This window comes from Medicago truncatula, chromosome 5, assembly GCF_003473485.1.
Source record: "Medicago truncatula cultivar Jemalong A17 chromosome 5, MtrunA17r5.0-ANR, whole genome shotgun sequence".
NCBI classification, from domain to species: Eukaryota; Viridiplantae; Streptophyta; class Magnoliopsida; order Fabales; family Fabaceae; genus Medicago; species Medicago truncatula.
Genome location: NC_053046.1, coordinates 24,299,574 through 24,321,726, shown reverse-complemented (window position 1 = coordinate 24,321,726; position 22,153 = coordinate 24,299,574). Strand labels below are relative to the sequence as shown.

At 34.6% G+C, this 22,153-nt stretch overlaps 3 protein-coding genes and 1 long non-coding RNA gene across 4 annotated transcripts; 2 read left to right on the top strand and 2 right to left on the bottom strand.

The window, feature by feature from the left end:
- Positions 1 to 2,016: 2,016 nt before the first annotated feature.
- LOC120580664 (protein FAR1-RELATED SEQUENCE 5-like) lies at positions 2,017 to 4,400 on the top strand. The gene is made up of 2 exons (XM_039834701.1): positions 2,017 to 2,106; positions 2,262 to 4,400. The coding sequence occupies exons 1-2, from the start codon at positions 2,017 to 2,019 to the stop codon at positions 4,398 to 4,400; spliced, it is 2,229 nt and encodes a 742-aa protein (XP_039690635.1).
- Positions 4,401 to 7,252: 2,852 nt separating this feature from the next.
- LOC120580663 (zinc finger MYM-type protein 1-like) lies at positions 7,253 to 10,193 on the top strand. Its single transcript, XM_039834700.1, has 3 exons — positions 7,253 to 7,332; positions 7,712 to 8,470; positions 8,548 to 10,193. Exons 2-3 carry the CDS (start codon positions 7,726 to 7,728, stop codon positions 10,191 to 10,193), a joined length of 2,391 nt encoding a protein of 796 aa, XP_039690634.1. The 5' UTR covers positions 7,253 to 7,332; positions 7,712 to 7,725.
- Positions 10,194 to 12,671: 2,478 nt separating this feature from the next.
- On the bottom strand, positions 12,672 to 13,069 carry LOC11432108 (uncharacterized). The gene is made up of 3 exons (XR_003012248.2): positions 13,028 to 13,069; positions 12,827 to 12,948; positions 12,672 to 12,744 (listed from the first exon to the last, which is right to left on the bottom strand). It is a non-coding gene; the product is annotated as an uncharacterized lncRNA (long non-coding RNA).
- Positions 13,070 to 18,259: 5,190 nt separating this feature from the next.
- LOC120580607 (uncharacterized) lies at positions 18,260 to 19,985 on the bottom strand. Its single transcript, XM_039834609.1, has 2 exons — positions 19,862 to 19,985; positions 18,260 to 19,520 (listed from the first exon to the last, which is right to left on the bottom strand). Exon 2 carries the CDS (start codon positions 19,512 to 19,514, stop codon positions 18,852 to 18,854), a length of 663 nt encoding a protein of 220 aa, XP_039690543.1. The 5' UTR covers positions 19,515 to 19,520; positions 19,862 to 19,985; the 3' UTR covers positions 18,260 to 18,851.
- Between the last annotated feature and the right edge of the window lie 2,168 nt (positions 19,986 to 22,153).

Here is a 22,153-nt window from a genome sequence, read left to right as displayed (position 1 = left end):
ATTTCTGTAAACAGATACATATGGTAAGTGATCTAGATGGGAACAATATGAATTTTATATTGTTGGTATTCGGTGAAGATTCAATCTTGTTGCCAGATACATCGAGAACTGACGTAACAATTCCGGAAAATTGGCTTTATATAGATTTAGATTCCTGGGTACCTAAAGAGGGGCCTACCAAAGACGAAGAAATGGGTGATTACCGGGAGGATAAACAACCAACGGAGGGTTCAAAAGATGACAATGATTAGCGTCAAAGGATGGAGGCGAAGGTTGACAGAACGTATGAGGAGGTTGCACTCGTCAAACATATGCTTGCAGCAACAATGCGGCAACTCAACATCCAATATCCCCCCCCCCCCCAGTCCATGATAATAAAGTTACACCTATTCAACTTTATTGCTTTGTTTTGGCTGCATTTTGAAAGTACTCCTTTAAGAGCTTTTCAAGTTTCCATAGGGTATGTTATGAACAATGATCCGATTATAATTATGTTGTAAATTATATTTGATCTTTAACTTGTTTGCATGTTAACATAACACATTGTTTTTTTTTGTACTAATGATGGTTGTTGAAACTGGATAATGCCAGAAAATACACGACCGTGCCAAATTCACGCACGACCGTGCACGTAAGCAATACAGGAAAAAACCCTACCTGATAGATACACACGACCGTGCGTTTAACATGCACGGGCGTGAGTTTTTAAAAAGACATTTACATAACAAATTCCAGTAAGTTACGGCACGACCGTTTCAACTAATAGCACGGTCGTGCGCAACATCAATTATACTTCAAACCCAGGAATAACACACTTTAAGCACGACCTTTTCAAACCATAGCACGGTCGTGTTACTACAAATCCTTCCTTTTAAAAATAATTAACAAAATACTTATTTCATTCAGTACAATACAAAATTGGCAAATTCTATGGTACACCAATGAATTTGGGTGTACCGGTACACCAAGTTGTAAAATTAATAATAATTCAGTTGTTTTTTTGAAGAAAAATAATAATTTTCTATCATTGACAACTAAGATAATTAAATTTTCTTTACCAAAATCTTTGACGAAATAAAATTTAATTTTTAAGAATTTTTATTACTCATAACAATGAATATTGATTATTTTTTATGACAAAATGTAATTTTTTAATATAATCCTTGTAAACAATGAAATGATGGTTTTTCTTATGAAATGATGTTTTCTAAAATATAAAAATTGACAAATACTTTTTTATTTCATTAAAGTGATCGTTAATTTATAAATTTTGTGCAACAAGAGTACCGGTACACTCAAAATTGTGGGTGTACCGTTGAAGTTCCCTACGAAATTATTAATTTCCTGATAAAATTAAATCTAATATTTTCTTATTTCAATATCAACGGTATATTCATCGTTGACTTACAATATAAATAAATATTATTATTATTATATTACAACAACAAAACATATTTTATATTTTATATTTAAACATTCATCATTCATTCAATTTCTCATATAATTTAATTCATTTTCAGATTTTTTTCTAATTAAGTTATTCACCCACTACTCAGGTCCAAACAGATCAGTGTACCCGTAACACTTTAGTCTCCTTTTCTCCCTCCTTCCTTCACTTAATCTCACATTGAAGTACCATTAACATACAACACTCTCTATTGAAGTACAAATTTTCAGAAATTGTTAGTCACCATCAACCTAAACATTAAGTTAAATTTCAGCTTCCTCAACAACATTGTTCAATTTTATTTCACATTTCATTGCAGTTTGGAGATTGCAACTTAGTTTGGTTTCTAGATCTACATTTATTAAAGTTGTTGGTTCATTTATTAAATCTTTATAGTTGAAGGTATGTATAAGCTTGGTAGATATGATGAAGTATTGCTGTTGAATACTAGTCTTAGGTTTCATACCTGAAGTCCTTGTAATAGTATACCCAACCTTATTTTCATTCCGTGTTTGGCTATCCAAGTGATTGTGTCTAATTCAATTTATGTATGCATTAGGAACATCAAAATGGATATGAGTGAAATTCTTGAAATTTTTCAAGTTTCAAATATGGGCAACATTACCGGGGAAGGCAATATAGGTGAAGAAGGTTCAGAGGTATGTGATAGTGATTACGTTATTGTATAAAATATTATACAAGTTGCATATAATAGGGAAAAGCGTATGGTAATTATGATCGTTTGTTTTTTCAATTACTAAGTTATTTACCATGTTATATTCTACTGGACTTGGATAGTGGCTCTTGTTCGGAGAGTGTTGTGTGTTCCTCGGATGATGATACGGAAGACACGTTCAATTCAATGTATGAGTGCAGTTTTGATGATGAATTTGCGGTCGATTGCACGACTAACTTTGAGAAAATCAATTTCAAGGAATTAACCTACGATGAAATTATGATGTACCATTTTCCGGATCGTGTAGTTGCATTCAAGTTTTACAATATGTACGGTTGTGCGCATGGATTTGCTGGTAGAAGAAGTCGCGTTGTTAAGAACAAGGATGGCGATGTTATTCAACAATCCTTTGTTTGCCATAGAGAAGGTCTCCGGGATGCAAGGAATCTCAATACTCGTGAAAGAAAAAGAGAGCACAAGCCAACTACTAGGTGTGGATGTATGGCAAAAATTCAAGTACACGTTGACAATGGTAGTAATCGGTGGTACATAAAAATGTTTGACGATATTCATAATCACACATTTTTTGATGAGAAGTATGAGGGGATGCTACCTGCACATAGAAAGATGAGTGATTATGACAAATTTCAAATGAAAGCAATGAGAAAAGCTGGCATTCCTACGTCACGTATTTATGGTTTTTTTGCCTCACAAGCTGGTGGATTCAAAAATCTTGGATATTCAAAAAGGACCATATACAATGAGCAATTCAAGGAGAGGGAGAGGAAGACATCTGATGCAGATGAAGCGGTTGAATTTTTGAAGGAATTGTCTAGGACGGACGATATGATGTACTGGAGGCACACTGTGAATGAGGATGGAACACTTCAACATTTATTTTGGTGTGATGGTGTTAGCCGTATGGACTACAAGGTGTTTGGAGATGTTTTGGCATTTGATGCTACTTATCGGAAAATTAGATATAATACATCGTTAGTTATTTTTTCCGGTGTAAATCATCACAATCAAAGTGTAATATTCGGCAGTGCAATTGTTGGTGATGAAACTGAGGTAAGTTACGTGTGGCTCTTGCAACAATTTCTTGAGGCAATGGACGGAAAGGCACCGGTGTCGGTTATAACTGACGGAGATTTATCCTTGAGAAATGCTATCAGAAGTGTATTTCCACATGCTCATCATCGTTTGTGTGCCTGGCACTTGGCAAGAAATGCATCAAGCAATATCAAAAATCCAAAATTTGTCCCGAAGTTCAAACAATGTATGTTTGGTGATTTTGATATCCAAGAGTTTGAAAGTAGGTGGGTGAATTTGGTTGCTGAATTTGAGTTGGAAAATAACAGGTGGATTCATGAGCTGTATGAGAAGCGGCATCAATGGTCAACTGCCCACATTCGGGGTACTTTCTATGTTGGGTATAGAACAACCTCAAGGTGTGAGGGGCTTCATTCTGAATTTGGAAAATATGTTACCGTGTTGTCAAATCTGGTGGATTTTTTAAATCATTTTATCCGGTGGCTGAGTTACGTCAGATACAGAGAAATAGAGGCGGATTATGCATCTTCCATTGGTGAAACCGTTCTACAAACCCAACATAAAAGTTTAGAGAGCTCAGCAGCAAAAAACTATACAAGGTCAGTTTTCAAGCTATTTAGGCCTGTTTTGGAGAGAGCTTGTCGTTGTAAAATCGAAGGAACTTTCTGCAATGGTTCCATTTTTCATTATATTGTTTTCAAATACCCTAGAGATGACATTCATTGGACTGTTTCATATTGCCAAGAGCGATTAACATTTGAATGCTTTTGCAAGAGATTGGAGACATATGGTGTTCCATGTGAACATATCGTAGCTGTTTTAGTGAAAATGAACATAAGAAAATTGCCGGAATCTGTTGTGTTGGAACGATGGACCAGACGTGCTAAAGATGTAATCAATGCCGAAAATGGTAATAGTTCAACTCACCGGGATCCTGCATTTGTAACTACGTATGTTATGTTTCTGGAGCGTTGCAAGAGGATGGCAAACGCAGTGTTAAAGTGTGGCAATCCAAACTATATACACAAAACCATGGAAATGGTTGAACAACACACTGAGAAATTGGAATCATACAACAGGGGTGAAGTTGATGAGATGTTTGATAGGTTTTCGAAGACAGGAACAAGTTTAGGTAATCCGCACAACTCAGAAAAAGAGGTGGAGCAGCACCCGGTTCTTCAACTAGACGTGCAACTGCGGAAAAAAAAAACGGAGTACGCCTAAATGTGGAATATGTGGCGGAAAGGGACACAACCGCGTGTCATGTCGGTTCCGTCACCAAGAAACTCATTCTTCAACTTCCAATCATGAGGAGGAATTTTATGATCATAATAACGATGACTGGAACGTTCCTATGGTATGTATTAAAGTGTTATTGTATTATTTTGAAATGTCAATAATCGTATCAATGTTTTAAACTAATTTAATATTTTTTGACAATGTAGGATGACTTAAATTAAAAGTGATAAGCGATGGAGGAGAACGAAGTTTGAAGTATGTTGTTGTGTGTGTTCTTGTTTGAGTTCCCTGAAACTCAAAAGTTGTCATCTTAAAATTATAACACGCACGGTCGTGTGCATGAATGACACGATCGTGTGAAAATACACTGGAATTTTATGTTAATCTAAAACGCGCAGTCGTGTGTAAAGAAACTGGTCCTGAGTAGATGTTGAATTTGCAACGCCCGGTCGTGTGTAAGCATAACACGGTCGTGTGGAATCAAAAAAAATTAATTTGGAATAAAATTTTATATTTACTAAAGAAAAATGATTGTTTTTTTTATTTATAAAGGTGAATAATAATAAAATGTTTACTAGTATACGTTATATCCTCAGTATATTTATAAAATAAATTTTTCCTTAGTCTATTTTGGTATTATAAGACATTAGTTTATTTAGTAAATAAATTAATTTTATTATTTAGCCACAGTCTGTCGTATTCATTCGATCGTTTTCAATTTTTTACTTTTCAATCAAATGTACATTAAACGTGAGGTGAATTTTTGGACATAAAAATATGAAATATTAATTAATTGTTCCACAGTAACACTAAATCTTGTTCATGAGTAACATGATTTTTGTTCATGAATCATATTAGAATAAAATAGAACATCAAAATATATGAGCCTTTAGCCAAAACAAAATATATGATGGCACCTGTTATACCCTGATTTTGGACCTAAAAATACTCGTTCAAATTTCTTTTCTAACACTGATATTTGTCAATTCGCTGTTGTTTTACTCTGAACCTTTACTCTCTTTTCATCTGCATATTTTACTGTCTCTGTCTCAAAGTACGTTCAAGCATGATTTTCTTGCATAAAACCATCCAAAGTGTCTTTCCTTGCATCATAAGTCATTTGAAAACTCTCTGAATCATTGCATTACTTTTCTTGCATTTTATTTCAAAAATCATACAAAAAGGGTATTTTGGTCATTTCCTGCAGTGGAACCCATTTTTAGTCCCTGTGTTTGTCTCTGAGTCTTTTCAACTTGTCTGTGCAAATCATTGTTGAGTCTCTGTTTAAAACCATTTCAAAAATTGCATCTGAGTCAGTTTGAGTCAGTTTAGTCCCTAGGGGCATTTTGGTCTTTTCCTGTCAAAATTTCGGCAAAGAGGTATTTTAAAATACCTCATTTTTGTAACTGGTTCATTTTAGTCCTTTTGTTGATTTTATTTTTGGTTTCACTTTACGTTTTTTTTCAAATTACCAATTTTAGTCCAATTTTATTTTAATTACATTTTAGTCCCTGAAACAGTTTTTAAAATTACATTTTAGTCCAATACTTTTTAAAATTGCATTTTTAGGTCCTTTTTCTTAATTGCAGTCCGGTCCTCCAATTTTCTTATTTTTGCAGGAAAGTCCCTAAGTCCAAAATAGGTGGCCTTCTCTCATTGGTCCAGAAACACACATGGCAGCCTATAAATAGCATAAATCTGCACAGATCCACAGAATCAGTGACACATCACCAAAAACAGAATTTCAACTTTCTCTCTCCATTCAGTTAGATCAAAACAGAAAATCATCAAGAACATTCACAAAAAACCCTAACTTTCCAAAACCGAAAATCAACACAAAATTCATCAAATTCATCAGTTTCTTTTCGATTCTCAGAGATTCATCAAAGAATCTTCATCATTGAATCGTGTTGCTCTGCAATTCAAGTGTGAATTCACCACTGAAAGCGGCAAACTCAAACACGATCGCAGAGACTTTTTTTTTTTAGGAAGAAGAAGAGGGAAAGAAAAGTCGAACCGGTGAAGAAGAAGAACACCGATTTATTTTTGGTTTCAAGTCAGAAAATCAACAAACATAATCAAATCGAAGTTTTCCGAAGAACATATTCGAAATCTCCAACCGAAAATCACAGGTAAAACTCAAACTTCATCTTTCTTTCTCAAGAACATCAACAAAGACGAATCAAGTGTAGATCTATGGAGTTTTAAAAGATTCCATTCGAAAAAAGCAAAAAAAACTTGAAAAAGTTTCTTTCAAAACCGCGAAAAGGAATCTCAGATCTACGTTGATTCGAGCTTTGCACGCAAAATCCAGTGCCATATTTGTGTTCAGAACAAAAAAGGATATCTAAAAATGTAAAAAATTTCAAAATCGGAGAAGTTTGCTCAACTCCGACGGCGGCCAGTGGCGGATCCAGGGGGTAGCAAGGGGGAGCCACAGCCACCCCATTTTTTTTGTGAAATTACGAAAATACCCTTGCTTATTAATAATATTTTCCAACTGATATTTCATTTGGTCAGCATATTTCTCTCTCTTCAGAACAAAAAAACGTGACTTCTCTTGTTCAGAACAAACACACGCGACTTCTCTTCTTCTTCTCCAAATTCCATCGCTGATCACTCCATCCAATTCCAAACTCTTCTTCTTCCGCGGCCGCCACTGCTCCAGTCGCAACCGCCCGCAACCGCCGCTGCAACCGCCTCCTTCTCGCCACTGCGTCACTGCGACCACCTTCTTCTCCAAATTCCAATCGCTGATCACTCCATCCAAACTCTTCTTCTTCCGCGGCCGCCACTGCTCGAATCGCAACCGCCCGCAACCGCCGCTGCAACCACCTCCTTCTCCAATCTCCATGACTCCATCCATCTTCTCTGTTGTCTAAAGTCTCCACAAACCCTAATTCTTGTAAATTGCAAGGTAATAAGAAATTGAATCTATTTTCCTTCAAATATGATTATTCTCTGATGATTACATGTTCTTGAATGCTCTTTAACTGCTTGTTGGTTTTGAAAAAGTATAGCTTTTTGTTGATGTTATTTAAGTTATCTGTTAGTTGTGATAACTTGTTCTATATTTTCGTTGGTTTTAATCACTTTTAGTTACCTCTGATTGTTCAATTTATTGGTTTTTTCAAGTGTTGGTTCACTTTGAGTTCAATTATCAATTTTAGAGACTCTGTTAGTTGTGATTCTGTTAAAATAGACTTTGGAATATTATGTTCCCTTAATCCCTTTGATCTGTTACAAACTATTGTTGATTGTAATCTTATTGTTGGTTTGATTCTTGCTGTTAACAGGTGGAAAAGTTAAGATGAAGTTTCAAAGAATCGATTATATTTTCAAGAGGAAGGCCGTTGATATTCAAAAAGATGAAGTTATAATTTCTTCATCCGAACCTGAACAAGTTCATGAGAATCCAAGAATCGAAGAAAATGAGTCCCGTCCTTCAAAGATTAATAGAGTTGATCCGGATGACATTGAAAATTCTTTAGAAAGGGATCCAGGAAAACGTATTCCAATTTACCAATATCCACCAAATCAAAAGGATGCAATACGAAGAGCCTATCTAAAATGGGGTCCTTATCAATCAAACTTAGAAAACTATCCCATGTCCGGTATCGGGAAAGCACAAAGGAGGTTTCAACACAGTTGGTTTAGCTTGTTTTCTTCGTGGCTAGAATATTCGCCGTCGGAAGATGCTGCCTATTGCTTACAATGTTATCTATTTAGCAACAAACCAAGTGGACGTCCCGGATCAGAAGTATTCATTTCTACTGGCTTTAGAAGTTGGAGGAAAGTTAGGAATGGAGAGAATTGTTCCTTTCTTAAACATATAGGGAAGGATCCTCGCTCACCACACAACAATGCAATGAAAGCTTGCCAAGATTTCTTGAATCAAGATGGGCATCTTAGGAATGTTATTGAAGTGCAAAGTTCGAGTCAAATTCTGAATAATCGACTATGTCTCAAGACTTCAATTGACACTGTTCGTTGGTTAACAATTCAAGCTTGTGCTTTTAGGGGTCACCGTGAAGGAAACAAATCGAGAAATCAAGGTAATTATCTTGAATTGTTAAAACTTTTAGCATCCTACAATGATGAAGTTTAAAAGTTGTGTTGAAAAATGCTCCAGAAAAATGCAATTATACTTCACATCAAATCCAAAAAGAGATATTGCAAATTCTTTCTAGTAGGGTGAGAAAACATATTTGTGAAGAAATTGGTGATTCTAAATTTTGTATCATCGTTGATGAAGCTCGTGATGAGTCAAAAAAGGAACAAATGGCTCTTGTGTTAAGGTTTGTTGATAAAGCTGGTTTGATACAAGAGAGATTTTTTGATGTGGCACGTGTTAATGACACTGCTTCCGTAACTCTTAAGGAAGCAGTATGTGGTATACTTTCTCGACATAACCTTGATGTTTCTAACATTCGTGGTCAAGGGTATGACGGTGCTAGCAATATGAGAGGAGAATGGAATGGTTTACAAGCACTTTTTATGAAAGATTGTCCTTATGCTTACTATGTCCACTGTTTTGCTCATCGGTTGCAACTTGCTTTAGTTACTGCATCAAGAGAAGTTGCATCAATTCATAAATTCTTTAAGAAGCTGACTTTTGTTGTCAATGTTGTTGGTTCTTCTACTAAGCGCCATGATGAGTTACAAGCTGCCCAAGCAAAAGAAATCGAAAATTTGTTAGAGACTGGGGAGATTGTAACTGGTAAAGGTAAAAACCAAGTTGGTACTGTGAAAAGAGCTGGAGATACTCGTTGGGGATCACATTTCAACTCTATTTGTAGCTTGATAAGTATGTATGAAGCAACTTGTACAGTTTTGAAAATCATTGCAAAAGATGCAAAAAAATTTGCCCAACGTGCGGATGCTGATAGTTCTTACAATCACCTAAAGTCTTTTGATTTTATATTTATCTTGCATTTGATGAAAGAAATTATGGGGACAACAGATTTGCTTTGTCAAGCCTTGCAAAAACAATCTCAGGATGTTGTTAACGCTGTAATTTTGGTTCGTTCAACAAAAGCTCTTATTCAAGATTTGAGAGAAAATGGTTGGGATAAGTTGTTTGCCAATGTCGTGTCTTTTTGTGAAAAACATGATATTGAGGTTCCTGACCTCAATGATTGTCATTCAACAACAAGATTTGGGCGTTCTCGCCTTGAAGAGAATCAGGTAACAATAGAACATTATTTCAGAGTTGAATTTTTTTTTACTACCATTGACAAACAATTGCAAGAGTTGAATAGCAGATTTAGTGAGCAAGCAATGGATTTGTTGACTTTAAGTTGTGCTTTGTCTCCGGAGGATGGATATAAAGCTTTTGACATTAACACTATATGTACTCTTGTTGAAAAATATTATCCCATGGATTTTAGTGACCAGGAGAAGATTAATTTGCCATTTCATCTTAAACATTTCCTTTTTGAGGCTCGTGAATCATCAACTTTGAAAAATTTATCAACTATTCAAGAATTATGCTCAAGTTTGGCTGCTGCCGTTCCTGCCAATGGACAACCCAAAAAACACTTGTTGCTTGATAGGTTGTTGCGTCTTGTTATGACTCTTCCGGTTTCTACAGCCACAACTGAAAGATCTTTTTCAGCAATGAAAATTATTAAATCTAAGTTGAGAAACAAGATGGAACATGGGTTTTTAGCAAATAGCATGTCAGTTTACATTGAAAGGGATATTAGTGAGTGTATTAGTTCTGAATCAATTATTGATGATTTCAAGTCACTCCGAAAGTGTAAAGTGCGTCTTTAGGTATGTAATGATCGACTTTATATATTATGTAGTTTAAATTTTGAATGATTGGTTTTTGGTTTATTTTGAATGATTTATATATTATATTTTAGTTTATTTTGATGGCGGGATAACGGCCACCCCAAACATTTTTGTCTGGCTCCGCCACTGACGGCGGCGCCGCCACCCTTGGGCGGCCGGCCACCACGCCGGAGGAACAAACTTCACTCACTAGAATGAGAGAAGATCATCTTCCATTTCCGGTTTCCGGTTTTCACTCACTAGAATTTTTTACGCCGAAGATCATCTTCCATTTCCGGTTTCCGGCGAGAGAGAGGGAGGAGAGAAGTGAGAGCTTCTCTCACTAGAATGAGAGAAGAGAGAGAAAGGAGAGGAAGAAATGAAAAAAATCGGTCCATAAGCCTTTTTATAAACAACTGAACCGGTCCGGTTTATTTCTGGTTCTTTCCCTTCATTCTGAACCTTTAGATCTAGGGTTTGGCTTCCTGGATCAATCCAACGCTCCCTGTGCATCCAGATCCATGGGTTTTGGGCTTGGTTTTTCAGTTTGTTTGTTTCTATATATTTTTTTCTTATTTCCTGCTATTTGCACCCTATTTCTTGCTATCTGAACCCCCTGCTTGTCCAATTTTCTTGCAAAAAAATTCTAAAAATTCCTATATGTTTCTTGATGTATTTTTGATACTTTTGTGATGTTTTTACATGTTAAAAAATGATAAAAATATATGTGATATTTTCTTGATTAATTTGTTCTTTTTGGTCTAATTTTGTGAATTTCTTGCCATATTTTCTTCATAAAATTTTGGCATGTGATGTGAATGATCGATGTGCAATTTCATGATGAATATATCCCTGATTATATGTGTGTTTTACTGTTGGTGTGATGTGTGTTTTCAATCCTTTATTTTTGCCAATAATATGTGTTTTTTTACAAAAGAAGAAGTGTAAAATATTTCTATGAATGTGTTATAATGCTTGGCTTGTATGTGTCCTTGTTATCCTCACATTATAGCTTAAAATCAAACCTCTTTAAAGTTGCTATGATGAGAGAATTATAGGTCATGTGCATGTCTAAGTGTTATAACAAATTCTAGGTATATTTTGCCATTTTATTTCACTTCATTGCTCTTTTCTTTTTTTGCTATCTTATTCAATTTTGTTTACCTTGTTTACCATTTTTATGCCTTATATCACTAACCATTTCATTTCATGTTTCATCCATCCCATGAGCATCTCACCTCTTTCATCTCAATTTCTCATAGCTTAGGCATTATTTTTCTTTTAATTTCTATGTTAAAATGTCATGTAATATTTTAGGTAGTTTAAATTTCCTTTTAATTTCTTGCAAGACCATAGAATGTAAATTAGGGCCAATGTAACGGACAATGGACTCTCTAACGATGTACACCGACACAAGCACCGACACGCACACACGTTGTATGTTTACCGCTTTAGATGTATGCTTAGGAAACGCGATACTTAGAAAAATGTCAATTTTCCAAAAAAAATAAGCAAATTCCATCACTTGAAAATTTTTCCAAATAAACCTTGGAGTCAAAACTCCATTGCATCTTCTTTTATTTTCTTAATCAAACTCAAATGAACTCTAATTCCAACTTAGACATTTTCTTTTTAATAATTGAACCAACTCTTCACTACTTTTTCTCATGCCTTTACGGCTTCTTTCTCTTCTTCAAAATCATTTTCCAAAAAAAACTAAAATCAATCAAACACACAAAAACATTTTTTGAAAGAGAACTACATGGCATTTTGATCCCTTAAAAGGGTATGTAGGCAAGAGGTCAAAACCTCACCAAGTCCAATAAAATAAAACTTCAAACATTTTCCTCCCTCCATTCTTAACATAATCAACTTCTTTTTAATAAATAGCATTAAAAAAAAAAGCGTAGACATAAAACTAAGAAAACGGTTCCTATAGAGTACTATAGTCATTGCGGGTTCCTAACACCTTCCCGTAACGAAAACGACCCCCGAACTTAGAATTTCTAAGGGTTTTCTCAATTTTGCCCTTCCCAAGAAAAAATAGAGAATATCAAAGATTGAAAGGTTCAAGCCTAATTAATGACTTGATACCCCAAAATCGTGATAACAGCACCCAAAACCAAAAAATCTTGTCTCTGTCTCATCTTCGTATCAAACCACACAATTGACTCCAAAAAAATGGTTGGATTGGAGATGAGATAGATTAGCTACACACAACCATTAATCGGTATCCAGATCAATGGGTTTCTTCTCATTCCTGGCCTTCAAAAATTCATCGGTCTTTTTCTAAACTTCATAGCGGAGGGAATTTTCATCCCCAATCAACAATTCAACCGCAGTGTTCAGCCGCACAGATTTCACGTCCATCTACAAATAAAGTGCTTAGTAAAAAGATCGACATAAAGATGGAATGTGGAATTAGTTTAGACCAAATAATGATATATAATTATTATATTTTATAAAACTTACGATCCTAAGAAAATTTTCCGGTCTATAATAATGTTCCATACTTAGCCAGTGCAACACCCATACTCCGGAGTTTTCACTGCTGCAGTGATAACAACTATATTATATCGCATAACAGAAGCACACTAATTGATTCATTAATTTTAAAAATTACAATATCTTACCTACTACAGCCATCGATCATTAAATTAGGCCGGACAATTTCAAACTTTTCAAACTCTTGACTCTTCTTGGGAAAGATCGTGGAGTATTCATCACAATCCACAAGGCGATGTAACAACAATCCCTAATATAAAGTGGACTTCAATGTCAATGTTTTCGAATAATAGCAAGTATCTATTTAAAATAGTTTATATGTTATTTACCATTCTTCTAATCTTGTAATGTTGTTGCTCCTCGGTTAGTCCAGCTGGACAGTTAGAATCAAGGTGATACGTTATTCCGCTTGGAACATGTACCACCATCAAAAACCAATGACCCTCCGCACCCCTCAATGGGATATATATCTGTAATACAAGATGTCACAGTGGTTATAGATTGACAACGAGTAATCTTTTAAATTTTTTGATTTGTATACTTGCAAACTACACTTTAGCGAAAGGGGCCATCCAGTCACCACGGTACTTCGCTCTTATGTGTGGTAACGATAATCCATCCTCGAAATCAAACTATTTGTAAACAAAATAATATCTCATATTATGCTACTACTTTGCTTTTTAAATAACTTATAAAAAATTTAACACTATAGTAGAGAAACTATAGGCAAACCGCAAATGATGGTGGGAGGCACCAAACAGACTGCCTCAAGGTGTGTCTACATGTTACTCTTGCCGCTGCCAATGCAATGACCTTGCAATGTATACATTTTGTAAGTTTACCTAATGTTGCCAAAATAACTCAAACTCAAATTCAAGGTAATCTGTGTTCTTACCAATTTAGTTATATGTACATCAGGGAGGAGACATTGAAGTTCAGACCTTGTAGTTGTTAGACTCATCGTCAACACAAGTGTCTCGTTAATCAAATTAACTTCGGATGATTTTTGAAAAAGGAAGGCGCAAACATGTGCATTCCTAAGAGCTCGTTTTGTTCTTTCGTCAAGAGCAACATTCTTGGTGTCAAGAGCAATTTCCTTTCCCTGCAGTGTAAACCATGGATTGTTATACGCATGCAAAACACCAGTCATATATAGTTATCATCTTACATAATCAACAAAAGCATTAGTTGAATATTATTTATTTTTACCTTGGGTGTAACCCCACCTTTCATCCTAGCACTTCTTGGAGTAGCTTCTTCCCGCCGTCCTTTGAAATTCTTCGCCGATTGACGAAGTTTGGCGCTCTTTTTCGAAGAATGACTTTGTGTTGGCTTTAGTGTCGGCGAAGGGGTGTGAAATTTCAATCTCTTTTGAACACCACTTTCTGGAACCGTAGATGGTGCAGTTTGGCTAAAATGTTGAGGCTTTCTTTTGTAGTCGCTCTTTGTGATGAGTAAACTTTGTTTACCACTAGTCCTGCCTTTCGGCGTTGTCTCTTCCTCGAGCCAATGGTCCGGTACGAAAGCTTTTCCCACACTGTTTGAAAAATTAGTCTTTGAAAAGTTGACATCAACATCATGATTGTCAAAAGTTTCCATTCTGTAACGCCCACTTTCGTTTAATCGTTTATTTAATCGAGTTTAGGTGATTATATTATAATTATATAATATATGCATGATTTTGGTATGTTTTGATGACTTATGATGATTTGATTGATGACGTGATAAGTTATGAGTTTTGGAGGATTTGATTATGATATGAGATTTATTTTATTGTTAAATAGAATAAAGATTTGAAAATAATATAAAATATTTAGTTGAGGGCTGTTTTGATATTTTAGATAGTGTTGGGGGAGAAAGTGAGATAAGATAAGTATTTTAAGAGGAGATATAAAAGGTTAGGCCTAGTTTAGAAAAACATAAAGTACGTACGACTGTTTTTGGAGAAAAGGAAGAAAAAGCCAAGAGAAGAGGAACCTAGAGTGAGGGCTGCGATTTCTTCATTCAAGGTAAGGGTGAGACTAATAATTCAATAATGTTATTTACTGTAATTCTGATGATTAGTTGACAAAGTTAGGATTGATTTAGAGAAGTTTTGGAATTAGGTCAAAACCCTAAAAAAATTGATGATCAAACGGTAAAACTTGTTAGATTGATGAAAGAACTGTCCTTTAACCTTAGAATATGTTTAGGATGAATTCTGGAATCAAAACCACGCTTTGAACCATGTTGTGTGATGGATTTTTGAGAAAAACCCTAGTCTGCCCGTGCTTCTGTTCATCGCTCGCCACGGCGAGTGATGATCCTCGCCTCGCGAGTGATGAACTTCATCGCTCGCCACGCGAGCCCCTTCCCTTCGCCTCGCGAGTTGTTTGGTGCAACTCGCCATGGCGAGCAACCCTTCCTCGCCTCGCGAGCTTAGGCAGAGTGCATGTCATATTTCGTGTTTCGACCTTTTTAGTTGAATCTTGTATGCCTTTGAGTACCTGAGCATTCCTAGTATTGATTAGGAATGAATGTAGGATCAGAGGGAACCCAGAACAACCTTAGTTTGGGAGTTGAGTGGTACTCGCCATGGCGAGTAAGTACTCTCGCCTCGCGAGTACAACCAGGATGAACTTGTTTATGTGTTTATGCGATCTGTGTCGCACTTGTTGATCAAGAGTGAACCCCTAACTGGTAATGAGACCTAGTGATGTCGTTTAATGCAGACTGTAGAGTTGTTTAAGTTATATTAGTATTAATTGAATATGAACTATTGTATTGTATATTCATGCAAGATAAGAAGATGTGATAATGATACAAATTATGTGCTTTGATATAATGAATATCATCTTGTTATGTGACCTGTTTATGCTGCTTCCGTTATTTAACTAAGTGCATAATTATATGATGAAGTTTAGCTCCAAATTATTGGATGCATGTTGATAAGTTGACTACGATGTTTTGTTCATATGTGTCCATGCATAGCATATCATTGAGCTTAGTCCTCACCACGAATATTAGGAGCTTTGTCCTCCGCACGTTTTATAGGAGCTTTGTCCTCCGCACGATTAAAGTATATTAATACTTATGATGACGATTGGTACCACATGCATATAAGGAGTCTAGGAGCATTGTCACATTGTCATGATTAAGATGCCTTGTTGATAATGAATGAATATGTGATTACGTGATAAGTGTTTATTGATTATGTTACGTTGTTCATAATGAATTAGATATATGATTACGTGATAACTGTTTAGCATTTATTAATAATGGAATGATTATGATGTTAATTTATGATTCGCAATTACATTGATTAATGTTACTTTATTATGAAATCTCACCCCTTCTGCTTGAAAATGTTGCCCTTCGTATGGGTAACTTGCAGGTGATCGTGCTTAGTGTGCAGTTGCCGTCGTGAGTGGCCTTGCCTTCACTGTGTCGTCTAGGTCGCTCTGATACGTAACGGGATGGGGTTTTATGCTATAACATGCTTCATTCTCTTACGTGAACTGCCATGAATATTTACTGTTTTGATTAACTCTTTTGAGATACTTGTTGGGCCTGTGTGCCAAAACGTTTCATGAATTATGGTTAAGATTTTCCGCTGCAAATGTTTAAGATATTGGTTAAATTATTATTTAACTGTTGGATTACGTTATATGTGATATCCCGTTGTTTGATGTTTACTCTGATAAATGTTATGTTTTTTTTTAAAGAAATTTTAAATATTGGGAAAACGGGGTGTTACACATTCCACCAAAGACACTACTGCTTCTACCATTAAACACTTCTTGTTTAGATGTTCCCTCGGCAGATTTATCACGAACAAAACCTTGATGAATATATTTGCCGAAAGATTCACCAACTTTCTCAGTTTCACGACTCAACCCTAATTCAGCTAACTCCTTCGCAAATCGTTCTTGTTCAGTTGGCACGGGTGGTTCCTTAAATTCTTCCTCTTCACAGCTTGTTGATGAACCACGAACATTACAAAAACATTTAGAATTTTGCTAACATTTCAAATACCTCAATAGAGGTTTGAATCGAAGCAACGTTGGTCCTCAATAAGTTGAAGTCCATCGTTAATCCCTGTTATCCCGTAAATACGTTAGGAATATAGTAATAGTCACGAGAAAGGAAGTTACAATAACAAAATGTTATACCGTTTCAAGTGTATCTTGTTTCTTCGACACTTTGGTGAGCAGGACTTTCAAGGAGGTCATCTCTTCCATGACATCTTGAATAGTTGGTTCTTTATAAGCACCAACAACTTCCTTGTTGGCAATACATCCAGAAGTGGCATCTTCCACTTCTATATAGTTGTCATCTCTTTCATGAAATAGTTGTTATCAATTAAAAAGTTAAAAAACAAATCATATCTATATCATCAACAACACTTGAAAGTTGTAGTGAAAAAATCATCAACAAACATGAAGTAAAAAAATCATTAGAAAATCATCTCACTTCATCAATATCTAAAACTTCATCCATATACCAAAAAGTTTATTTCTTTTTTCAAATATCTAAAACTTCATCCATATACTAAAAAGTTTATTTCTTTTTTCAAATTTCTAAAACTTCATCAATATACTAAAAAGTTGAAGTAAAAACGTCACCAAGAAACATGAAACTTCAAACATGACATCATCAAACAAAAGCTCAAAACTTGAAAGTTTCTTTGAACTTCAAATACCTCAATACCTAAAAGTTCATTTGTTTTTTTCATTATAGTTTCACTTCATCAAAATACTAAAAATCTTGAAGGAAAAAAAAATCATATCTATCACACTACACTTATTCACGCATAGCAACAGCAAAATACACAAATAATATGAAAAAATAAGTTAACTCACGGCAGAGCAGAAGGTGTTCCTATTTGTTGAGGGTTGACTGCATGACCATTTTCTTCCATTGTAGGTGTTCAAGTTTTTGAGAGAGTAATCTTTCTTTCAAACAAAAGGGTACTTGCTGATAGAGTTTACAAAGAAAATGGTAGAGTAATTTCTTACACTCAAGTCTCAAAAGGTGTGATTGAAACTATTTAGGGAAAGTTTTATCTTATTAATTTATAATATTGGTGTCAATCTCCAATTGGTCCAAATTGTTAATAATTGTATATTTATTTTAAAATTGTATACAACCAATAATCAGGACATAACTTGATATTTAAATAAATATGGTGCTAATATTTTCCAAAAATTACATAAATAAATCATGACATTGTAACATAAAAAAAAAGGGGGGTTAACGGTGTCATACCTATTTTTTCCACTGGGAACGAAAATTTGACTTCTTGTAAGATTTCCGCAGCCATCCCCGAATCCATTCTCTTCATGTACACTCCAGCATTTGTAACGATTGTAAGATGATAGCAGGATTAAAATGTCACATGAATTTTCTCTACAAAATACAATTGAAAGCATGATTATTATGTAAGAAATTTCTTCTCTATGCAAGACAATTTATCAAACAAATTGTAAAATAAAACTTTCTTCTCTATTACAGTCTACTAATTTTTTAATATTTTTGAATAACTTGTCTTTTATTTTATTTCTTTATTTTTTACTCTTATATTAAGACAGAAATTTGCTTATGGTACAACATTTATATTAATTTAGAAAAAAATCACCACAGCTGGCATAGCTGTTACTAGCTGTTAATTTTGCCAAAAAACCAACCAAAACACTCAACCCCGTCAGTGAATTTTGCCAAAAAAAAAACCAAAAGTACATTTACTGTACCCCCATCACATCTAGCTAGTAAAGTGTACAAATCTGATAGCAAAGCAATTATCCAGCAGACAAAAGAGTTCCCTCTACAATTTTTATTTTCATAGCTTAAATTTGTTTGACAGCCTTGCAACATAAAATAATTCATATATAGTTGGATAATTCCTTAACCTCCATTAAACATAATCAAATACAAGATTAAACATACTTAACTAACTAAAAACCTAAACTAAATACTGAAGAAAGTACAAATAAATTGACCTGAACATCACGCACGCCCGTGTTTTATTATGACACGGTCGTGCGCAAATTCACTGGCTTCAATCCTTCTTTTTGTTCTGAATACACACACGATCGTGCATAATATAGACACGACCGTGTTTCACTTCCCTTCTACCATTCCATCTTCAGAACAACATGAACCAAGTAATTCTTCTCAAGTTTTAAGGAATACCAGCCAACCAAGCATGAACATCATCATGAGCACAACCAATTTCAGCTTCCACAATGAACTATTTGACCATCCTACCTCTTCCTTCAGCAAAGATACCTCATCATCTAGACTTTCTTTTACTAAAAACAACTCCTCCATGGCAATCTTCTTACAAATGGCAATTTCCAGATCCACATTTTTTTTCACTTCAAGCAAATTTTCTTTGTTTTCCTCGTCGGCCAAATGCACTTGAGCTTCTAAGATTTTACTCATTTTTAAAATCTCCAACCCAAATTCCTTCTTCACAGTGTCGATCTCTTCCTCCATTACCTTTTTCATCTCAGCCAACTTACCTTCAAGTTCTTTCTTCATAGCATCAAACTTCAAAGCTTGATCAGCTAGTGCACCATCCAATTCATCATCAATCTCCATCATTCTACTATCCACCTTTTGTGTAGTTTCTGTTTCACATCCAATAGGTTCACAACATAGAAAAAATCCACAATTTTCTTCTGGTTTCTCGTGTTTGCAACGGTAAAACAACCGATTACGATTTTCCTCAGTCATTGCGACCTTAATAACAGCTACATTTCGACAGAAGCAATACTTCTTGGAATATCTAATCCAACCACCTTTGTTGCTTGATGAGGCCTTTGATCCATTCATGGTTCACTGACAAAATCACATTTTCAGTTATCGGCATAACAAACCAGCTCAAAAATAATTCAATTTCAGAAATAAGTATTATAATTAAAATTAAAGAACTTCATTATCAAACCCCAGATTCATTACAAAACAACACATTAAAATAAACTGCAATTTAGAAAATTTACCCTTTTGTTTAGATTTGGGTTAAGGCAAAAATTCAATTGACACCAGATCAACAACATATATTCAAAGTAAACTTATGTAATTGAAATTGAAAGTGAAATTGAAATTGAAGAATCACCCAAATTGAAATTGAAAAACAACTTGTATAACCTATAGAAACTGTGATTAAAAGGTACACTTACGTTGAAGAGAAGAACCTGCTGAAGCTCGGATGAAGAGAAGAAGTTGGTGAAGCTCGCGTGAGTAGCTTCAAGAAGAAGGTCAGGAAAGTTGAAGAAGAAGGTCTGGTAGTGGTTGTGGTTGGTGCAAAATCGTAAATTAAATAAATGGAAAGAAATGGAAAGTGGTTGAGGTATTTTATATAGACCCTAACCCTTCTCATCTGTTTGGATTGTTAAAGTATAAGGTTGATGAAATAAATGGAAAGAAATTTATGTAAAAGAATGAAATAAGATCATTAAATGTTTGTTTGGTAGTTGATGGAAAAAAGGTTTATATGCTATGTTTGTTTATAAAGAATGTTTGCTTGAATAGAAATTGGATAGATGTAAATATATTTTTTTACTTAAAATATTAAAATTGTGACTAATAAAACTATCTAACGACTAATCAAGCTTACATCTATAACCCTGATAACAATTTTCTTATAACTAAACTAATCCAAAGATTTCAAAACGACTTGTCAAATGCACAACTGTTACCCTTACTTAAAGAATATTGGAATCAAAGTACTTTGATGAACGTATTCAAAGTACTTTGATGACCGTCCAATCACTAATCAAACTATTGTTATCGACTAACTAACCTTACAAATCTATATCTACTAAAAACCCTAAACCCTAATTATAATATTCTTCCACCTAAACTACTTCGAAGATTTCAAAATGAATAATCAAACTCAAAATTCTTGACCTAACTGAAAGAATATTGGAGTCAAACTACCTGCATGAACGTTCAATGAGAAAACAAGCTTGCAGATCTAACCCTAATCACAAGATTCTTTGATCTAAACTACTTCAAAGATGTTAGAATAACTAATCAAACTGAAATAATCTTGCAGCGAAAGTACTTGGAACGTTCAATGACTAATCAAACTCTTTATCGACTAATCAATATCTTTACTGACTAATCAAACTCTTTACCGACTAATCAAGCTTACAACTCTCAACCTAATAACAAGATTCTTCAACATAAACAACTTCCAAGATGTCATAACAACTAATCAAATTCACAACTCTTACTATAACTGAAAGATCTTGTAGACAAAGTACTTGGATGAATGTTCAATGACTAATCAAATTTTTCACCGACTAATCAAATTAACAACTCTCAACCTAATGACATGATTCTTTGTCCTAAACTATTTCCAAGATGTCATAACGACTGATTAAACTATTTCCAAGATGTCATTTTAAACTATTTCCTCCAAGTAAACTAGTTACTAAGTTGACTAGTTTATGACGGGATACTTCGTCCAATCTGTAACACCCCGTTTTCCCAATATACAAATTTCTTAAAACATTTATCCAAATAATGATTTAACCAAATATCTTAAACATCGCAGCGGAATTTATGTCATAATCATAAAACGTTTTGGCACGCAGGCCTCATCATGAATCTTAAAGAAATTAGTTCATAATCATAAACAGCATAAAAGTCACGTAATAGAATGAAGCATGCATAATCATAAAGCCCCATCCCATTACGTATCAGAGCGACCTAGACGACACAGTGAAGGCAAGGCCACTCACGACGGAAACAGCACACTAAGCACAATCACCTGCACGTTACCCACGGTCGAGGTAACATTCAAACAGAAGGGGTGAGATTTCATAACAGAATAACATTAATCAATGCAATAAATAATCATGAATTAACATCCTAATTAATCTTGATCATAATCAATTTAAAACATAATCATCATTGTATCTTTAATAAGCATTTATCACGTAATCACATAATTAATCATCTTCAACAATATAACGTTATCACGTAATCACATAATCAATCATCATCAACATAGCATAATAGACATGACAATGTGACAATGCTCCTAGACTCCGTATATGCATGTGGTACCAATCGTCATCATAAGTATAAATATACTTTATTCGTGCGGAGGACAAAGCTCCTAATAATCGTGCGGAGGACAAAGCTCCTAATAAAACGTGGTGAGGACTAAGCTCAATGATATGCTATGCATGGACTCTTAACAACAAAACATCGTAATCATCGTAACCATGTGCATTCAATAACTTGAAGCGAAACGTCATCATTTTCATTATATTCATAAATAAACATTGCATACTCAGTTAAATAACAACAGCAGCATAGTCAAGTCACATAACAGCAGGGAGATATCAATATATCAACAGCAATTCAATAGAATCATAATCATTTCATTATATCTCACATATTGCATAATACATTAATCATGCTCAATTAATATCAACATATTTTAATAGCTTTACAGA